This window comes from Salvelinus sp. IW2-2015, unplaced genomic scaffold, assembly GCF_002910315.2.
Source record: "Salvelinus sp. IW2-2015 unplaced genomic scaffold, ASM291031v2 Un_scaffold4311, whole genome shotgun sequence".
Taxonomy (NCBI): Eukaryota; Metazoa; Chordata; class Actinopteri; order Salmoniformes; family Salmonidae; genus Salvelinus; species Salvelinus sp. IW2-2015.
Genome location: NW_019945582.1, coordinates 48,963 through 57,255, shown reverse-complemented (window position 1 = coordinate 57,255; position 8,293 = coordinate 48,963). Strand labels below are relative to the sequence as shown.

At 43.2% G+C, this 8,293-nt stretch overlaps 1 protein-coding gene across 5 annotated transcripts; it reads left to right on the top strand.

Annotated features, from left to right (window-relative positions):
- The first annotated feature begins 3,010 nt into the window (after window positions 1-3,010).
- LOC139026286 (rho guanine nucleotide exchange factor 38-like) lies at window positions 3,011-4,509 on the top strand. Of its 5 annotated transcripts, none has more exons than XM_070441582.1 (4): window positions 3,012-3,072; window positions 3,422-3,484; window positions 3,814-3,888; window positions 4,202-4,509. In XM_070441582.1, the coding sequence occupies exon 4, from the start codon at window positions 4,240-4,242 to the stop codon at window positions 4,492-4,494; it is 255 nt and encodes an 84-aa protein (XP_070297683.1). In that variant the 5' UTR covers window positions 3,012-3,072; window positions 3,422-3,484; window positions 3,814-3,888; window positions 4,202-4,239; the 3' UTR covers window positions 4,495-4,509. The 5 variants fall into 5 exon arrangements, with proteins under 5 accessions (XP_070297685.1, XP_070297682.1, XP_070297683.1 ...); XM_070441580.1 differs by having other exon boundaries at window positions 3,814-3,999; window positions 4,055-4,509; XM_070441584.1 differs by lacking the exon at window positions 3,422-3,484 and having other exon boundaries at window positions 3,011-3,072.
- Window positions 4,510-8,293: the final 3,784 nt, after the last annotated feature.

The window sequence follows — 8,293 nt, the reverse complement described above, 5'->3', positions numbered from 1 at the left end:
TGAGCTAGTCATTCAGAATCCACTATTATTGCAACAGTCCATGCAACTTATGTGACATTTTTACTCCTGAACTATTTAGGCTTGCCATAACAAAGGGTTGAAATACTTATTGACTCAAGACATTTCAGCTTTTAATTGTAATTCATTTGTACAATTTCTACAAACACAATTCCACTTTACATTATGGGGTATGTGTGTAAGGCCAGTGATAAAAAAATCGAACATTTAATCCATTTTAAATTCAGCTATAACACGACAAATGTTAGAAAAATCAAGGCGTTGTGAATACTTTTGAAGGCGTGTACTTTAATCACGACAAACATAGATGAATTGATTGAACTTTGACCCGTATGTAGCCTTCAGTACCTGCTGGAGGGAGTCACTTGAGACATAGATGCGGTAAAGAGGTAATTGGAACACAGACCTGGGGGATAGAGGACGCCGGATTGGCGCACATTCAACAAATGTGATCTAACAAAGTGGATATTTGTCCAATGACTCATGATTGATGTATTTACCAGGCCCACAATGGTGGCCGTATACCACAAACGTCTGGCAACCCAAAGGTTGCATGTTCGAATCTTATCACGGACAACTTTACATGTTAGCTAATTAGCAACTTTGCAACTACTTGCATGTTAGCTAAAACCCTTCCCCTAACCCCTTTTAGCTAACCCTTAACTTAAACTCCTAAATCCCTAGAGCTAGCTATTGTTTAGGGGCTCGCCACCTAGCTAATGTTAACCACAACAAATTAGAATTTATAACATATACTTAAAAAAAAAAAAAAAATATTGAACCTTAACTAGGCAGGTCAGTTTTAAGAAACAAATTCTTATTTACAATGACAGCCTACCCCGGCCAACCCCTAACGCACTGGGCCAATTGTGGCCGCCCTATGGGACTCCCAACACGGCCAGTATGGATACAGCCTGGATTCAAACCAGGGTCTGTAAGTGACACTCTAGCACTGAGATGCAGTGTCTTAGACCACTGTGCCACTCGGGAGCCCATATGTTTGCAAATTCGTAACATATTGTACGTTTTGCAAATTTGTAACATATTGTGAAATTACAATTAAGCAATAAGGCACAAGGAGGTGTGGTATACGGCCAATATACCACAGCTAAGGGCTGTTCTTAGGCAGAACGCGAACCTCTGAGGTGCCTTATTGCTATTTTAAAACTGGTTACCAATGTAATTTAAGCAGTAAAAATACATGTTTGTCATACTGTATACGATCTGATATACCACGGCTATCAGCCAATAGCAGACCCGTGCTCAACACCCCGTTTATAATTCGTAACATCCATACGAAACGTAACATATGATACTAAAGGAGTATATCGGATTTACTACAGAATAATACAAAAATACTTGAGACCCATGTTGAACATTTAGAAGTAGTCCTTTTCAGGTTTGAAGAAGTGACTGCTAAATGCTAACTCCTGCTCGTATAAGCTGTAGCATAGCTAGCATAGAGAAATCGGTGGTGGTACTCAAAGTCATTTTTAACTGTAATGCAGTTCATTGGTGACGATGACATGAACATGTATTGGGTTGACATCCATACAAGTATTATACTCAGATTTTTACCTCAATATAGTGTGAAATACACATGTAATACAATAGCCTAAATGTAGGCTAATTTTCCTGGGGTAAATGAAGGAGATGTGGGATCTTTCACACACGGTTTCCATGGTATTTCATTGTTCTGGTCGGTTCCATTGACCTCTTTACCGCATCTATTGTGTGTTTTATCTGAGTTTGTTTTGTCACTTCTTGACATCCCATTCTCTTCTGTGTGAAGTCATTGTAGCCAGTCTATCTTTGAGCACGCATAGCAGCCCCATGCCAAGCCGGAACCTCAGTCACACATCCATGGTTTACCTACTTCCACGCCCACAGGGCATATGAACTTCAGCAACTGAACAGGCTTGGCACACAAGAGGAAAGTATTATATTCTGGAATAAAAGAAAATCAGGATGACGTCATTCACTGATGTGATAATGTTTACTATGTGTACTTGAATACTTGAGTCCGATGTCACAGTGCATTTTGGAACTTTATTGTATGTCACTGTGTTGACCTTGATAAAAAAAAATAAGTCAGGTGATTAAATATCATGCATGTGCCTTTGCTTTTTCACTTTTGTAAAAGCTGCATATATTCGTTTTGGGGGGACGACACAAGTATGAGAGGAAAATGTAATTCAGAGGTACAGTCTCTACGCTGTTACTAAATTGTCAAGAAGATGGAGTTGGAGTTGAGTATCATTGAGTGGACGAGATGTTTTACAGGGAGCAACACAGTCTAATGGAGGACTAACCAGGTGTCTACAACACCACTCACAGTGAGCTGGAAACACAATATGAGCCTTTATTCGCCCTGTGCTTCAGTGGGGAGGGAAATGATGCCTCCATTCATTGTCCTCTCTCCCATGGAATGCACTACCTTGTCTAGAAACCATTGTAGTAGCTTATTGTTGTATGGCAATATACCTGTTGAACCAGATCTGGCTGAAGTATGAAAGATAATGCATTGTTGCGTTGCCTGCGGTTTTGAGTTTGCAAGAATGGCACTTCACTGTACTTGTGCTGTGACATTGAACTTGAAACAATGTATGGCAGTTTTTTTCAGCAGAGTGAGAACCGTGTGTATTATTGTGTTACTGTGATCAAATCGTTTGTAGGTTCAATAAAATGTGTTTTTAAATTGGCCCATTCATTTATGGACAGACTGTATAGAGTCATGATGTTTAACCTACGCCATTATGCCCTCTCTCTCTTCTCTCAAGTGCAGTCAGTGCTTCATGACTGTTGATCGCTTTCAGAGTTTGCTGTAGCTTGTCTTAACTACATAAGCTAACCTATTGGCTAGCCCAGCCGATTAGGAATGGTCAACACAGGTCAAATGCTGTACCCAGATGAGTATACACGCCTTTAAAACCTCCTCCCTCCTCACTGTGCACTTTGACCTGTGGCTTTGTGCTCTCGTTTTTAATTCTCCTTGCTCTCGTTTTAATTCCCTATTTACTTTGCTGTAGTTTAGAAGAGATTTGACCTATAAAGGTAAGCAAGTAACTTTTTCCAACCACCTTTTCATCATTGTTAATATACAGTATGATTAGGACCAGGGTTTTTTCCRTGACCAAGTGAAATCKCCAGGGAAACCTCTGGGCCCTAGTTATAGCTTGTAGCCTTCCTGGACCCACTTTAAGKGTTATCGTCAACATTTCTCTATGATGAAGAATATGCTGTATGTTTGTGAACATGTGGATTCTGTGCATTCTGTTATTATCCTTCAATATTTATCTGCCTAAYGTGCAGCATCTGCTGCAATGAATCACTTAATTGACATTTGAACAGACTTTTTCCCCACAGCAACCCACTTGTTGAATTCATGCATCTAATTTTACAGTTGGTGGGAAATAATGATCTCATGAACATGGATGTGGGATTCRTTGAGCTCTCAGAAATAAAGGTTATCTATTGGTTATATATMTGAWGTGTTTTTGTTTTGTGTATTCTGAATAGTAAACACCTTTAGTTAAAGACCCCAGGTTCTTCAAATGMAAAAAAAACAATAACCATCATTTACATTACAAWTWWWWTMTACAAACGCTGGCTCATTGTCTTGACGCATACTGTAACCAATGTAATACCTAGAGTTTTCCATGCATTCTTTTGCTTTGCATGTTATCCCTTGAGACCCTTCTCTTTAGTAAATCCAAAATAGTACATTTGTTAGTGTAGTGGTCATAGTCCCTCTCTCTTCCACTGCTCCCTTCTTATCCCTCTATCTCTCTCTAGAGATGCAGGTGTTCCCGGGGACGTTGCATTGCACAGCAGTGGAGGGGGCATGACCACAGAGCTCTCCTGTGACAGGTATGGCAGGCAGGAGCCTGGGAGGGGGAGGGGCCACAGAGCTCTCCTGTGACAGGTACGGCAAGGCAGGAGCCTGGGAGAGGGAGGGGCCACAGAGCTCTCCTCTGACAGGTATGCCAGGCAGTATCCTGGGAGAGGGAGGGGCCACAGAGCTCTCCTGTGACAGATACGGCAGGGCAGGTGCCTGGGAGAGGGAGGGGCCACAGTACCTGTGTGGCGTTGGCAGTAGTGCACTACAGTACACCTGTTGCACTTCTCAGGCTCTCTCTTCCTCCGTCCCTCTCTCCCTCTCTCTTTCTCCCTGGCTGGACAGAGAGCACGGGGGGAGAAGAAGAGGGCTTCTTGGTCGACATGGATCCCAACAAGGAGGCCAACAACGGCAGTGAGAAAGAGAAGGAAAAAGAGAAAGTGATCAAGAGGAGAACCAGGCCTAACTTCCTGCGCTACATGCACTTGGAGAGGAGGAAGACGGACACCATCGTGGTGGCCAACGATGACKCCGCCGCCGACATTAAAGGTGACATCAACCTTGGGACCCTGGTGCGGAGGAGTCAGTCGGACAAAACGGAGTACAGTGCCAAACTTAAAGGTAATTGGATCCCCTGAGGTCATAACTATGGCAACTAGGTTAGCTATAGGTCAGGTTTTAACATCTCATAGCTTCCTGTTGACTTGAACGATAGTAAGTTCTGCTCCTAAGTGCTTTGTAAAAGTAAAGGTAGCACTTGTTACTTGGATGATCCATCTGTAGATGGGATACTAACAACTATCAATAGACTATCAGTAATCAACAGGGAAGCATTTATAGACGTTCAGCAAATCAACCGTAGCGTCATAGATTCCAGAGGAACACGTGTGACTTGAGGGCGAAAGCCAGATAGACGAAGGGCACTGTAGCTATGGATGCTTCTGCCGAGCACCTGTTGTGTTGTTATGTGACTGAGGGAGCACCAAGCTATTCCCGCAGGGATGAGGTCACATATGCAAACCGTGCTCCAACCGAGCCACAGTAGCCTRACAGCACGGAGGAGTGGCTATACTGTAGCTACAGGCCCAGTATTAAACCAGATAAGTGAACCTATTATGAGTGAACTACAACAGGGTTTCTATCACTGACTGAAGCGTTTAATTATTAAACCAGTGTGTGGTCTCTGGGACTTTAAASGGGAAGTGTGAACATCCAGATATATGGACACGTGTCAACACCAGTGTTACTACTGTGCTACRACAGCCTAAACAATGTCTAGGTGSCTGCCACGACATGGTCGGCCTTGACGTTCTCTAAAGTCAAATTCTTATACATTTATCATAAGATTGTTTTTATTTTAARACAATCTGGGTTCAAAATTGAACTAAAGTATCATTACTGGTCGTCATAATGGCTGACATAGCTTTTCCCGAAAAAGGCTACACAGATACACTCCTGACCTGCAAACCAATATTTCATTTCAGAATTGGTTCAAATTAGGTTAAGGTCAGGGTTAAGGTCAATGTTAAGGTCAGTTTTTTTTCTTTCGTTTGTCATTTTGCAGGTCAGCAGTGTCCTTTTAGCCTCTCTCACTTTACCCAGACAGTCAGTGTGTCTCATCAGCAAAAACTCACCTCACCTGTCCTTCCTCTACTGCATTACATCAGGTGTTGTCACGCACTTGGAATGTAGACCTTCAGGCGCAGGTTGACTTTTATTGGGATGAATCTTGTCCTGGAGGCAGGGCTGCAAAATTGACTATATATTGTAAAAATCTTGACATTTTTAAAAACMTATTTTAAGGTTAGGGTTAARCATAACGTTAGCAGTGTGGTTAGGGGTAGGTRTAAAATACGATTTTACGACTTTGTGGCTGTGCCAGCTAATGATTACCCTGCAGAGCTGCCTCCAGTACATGAGTCATCCTAATAAATGCCAACCAGCCAAGTAGTCACTGGCTGCCTTACAGAAAATAAGAGGTTAACTATGTAGAGATTCTTGTGCCACTAGTTCTGTAGGTTTCCTCAAGAAGGGAACAATGGTCACCCACACTCCTGRTAATGTCAATTAGGGGCATTAGTTTACACAATTAAACAATACCGTCAATCTCCCATCTAACCAAGCAAAAGAGCCATTTAAACTCTTTTGTATTATAATGACGTGGTGAATAGGACACACTTAACCTATCAGCACACCTACTGTTGACCTGAAACACCGAGACATCCTATTCACTCCATAGTGGACTACTTTTGACCAGCGCCCATAGGGATCTGGTCAAAAGTAGTGAACAGAGTGTGATGTAGGACACTCCTTGTCCTGTCAGCACATCCACTGTTTACCTGAAACACAGGCACTCGTTGCCTATCACCACTTTCTGTTTTCTTGACTTGTGCCCAAGGACCAGCGTCACAACTCAGTTCTCAAACAGCTGATTGTTTTCAGTAAACTGATCGTCACCGCCACCGCCCACTTTAAAGGGTTTCTCCATCACACTAAACAAGCTGCCTTGAGTATAAGTGTACAGGTACATTGCAAATATTGACATAATGGTGGCGTCACATGGGGAAGTGTGCGAGTTGTCCCTGAACACTGAGTTCTCCTCTATCATTCTGTCTGCTGTGAAACAGGTTGATCAAGCCTGGCCTCAAGGTCCATAGCAACCAGAAGTTATGGTCAGTCACAAAGCGTTACTACACCTGATATGAAATTGCACACTGGCGTAGTGTCATACGGTAATTCACCTCCTCAGTTTATAGTGAGTTTATTGAAAGCTGTGAACAGTCATCCACTACTAAGTATCTAAATATTCACAAGACAAAACTGGTGCAATTGGTATGCATGAACGTGTGTGTGTGTGTGTCTTTGTGTGGTGTATGTGTTTGTGGTTGGCGTGTGTGTTGTGTTGTGTGTGCGTGCGTCGTGCAGTACGTGCATGTGTGTGTGTTGTGGTGTGTGTGTGTGTGTGAATTGGCCTCAACAAGGTCCTTTTGTGTCTTGTTATTGGCATCAGATAGTGTGTCGCTACTACGGGGTACAAAGAGCCCCTATCAACCTAGCTACTGTCCTCGGCCCAGCTCTCACCCTGTGGGCCATTAGGGAGATGACTTGGCCAAGCACAACTCGGTGAGATATCCTATACAAACCGCAGCTAAAACCCAAAGCCAGTGGTTTAAATAACTGCTTCCAGCCGTTAGCATTGGCGCCTTTTGCCCTTCCATGAAAGTTCCTCCACCTCTATTCCCTAATGGTACTTGAACTCAGTCCTTTCTTCAATGACATTCTCCAATCCTATTGGTATTCTGCAGGGGGGTGACCGGGGGCATCTAACGTGTTTATTTTCCTTGTGGCGATACGTGATCCGTCAGGGTCCTTGTGTTTCCAAGGGCTTCCGTACGTTAGATCGTTTTCAATGGCCCAGAGCCTGGTGAAAAGGCTTGGCGTGTCCTCTTTCATGGGAACTCCTGCGCCTGCAACCACACCAGCATAATACAGTAGCATAATGGTGGCCAATGGGACACATAGACATTACATTATGGCTCTATCAAACACTGAACCCATGATATGACTATAATGGTGATAGAAAGTGCTTAATTAAACAACATGCTGGTCCTCTTTTGTGGACCTGTTTTATTTTCAATAACTCGTCTTACCCCGAAGGGACGCGGCTAGAAGGTCTCAGGTCTTACCCAGCAGGGGCTAGGCTAGAAGGTCTCAGGTCTTACCCGAGGGAGCTAGGCTAGAAGGTCTCAGCTCTTACCCAGGCAGGGAGCTAGGCTAGAAGGTCTCAGGTCTTACCCAGGCAGGGAGGCATAGGCTGAAGGTCTCAGGTCTTACCAGGCAGGGAGCGCAGGCTAGAAGGTCTCAGGTCTTCCCAGCACAAGGGAGCTAGGCTAGAAGTTCTCAGGTCAGCTCTCACCCAGGCAGGAGCTAGGCTAGAAGGTTCAGGTCTTACCAGGCGCAGGAGCTAGGCTAGAAGGTCTCAGGTCTTAACCCAGGCAGGGAGCTAGGCTAGAAAGGTCTCAGGTCTCACCCAAGACAGGGAAGGCTAGGCCTAGAAAGGTACTCCAGCCTGCCACTGAATCTGCACTTTCTTTTCACTTGCAGCAGCAGTCTCTTGAATAGCCATTATACTGTATTTCCATACGTTTAATGTTGTAATGCGAACAGCGTTTTATTCACATTTATTTTAAATTTGCACACTTTTATTTTAATTAATTAACATGATGTGATGTCAAGTCAATTTTATTGCTGACAACAATTTTTTAAATTTTATTCTATTTTAAATTTAAACCTTTATTTAATTAGGCAAGTCAATTAAGAACAAATTCTAATTTACAATGACCGGTCTAGGAACAGTGGTTAACTGCCTTGTTCAGGGGCAGGAAAAGCAGATTTTTACCTGTCAAGCTTGGGATTCAATTAGCAGCCTTTCGGTCT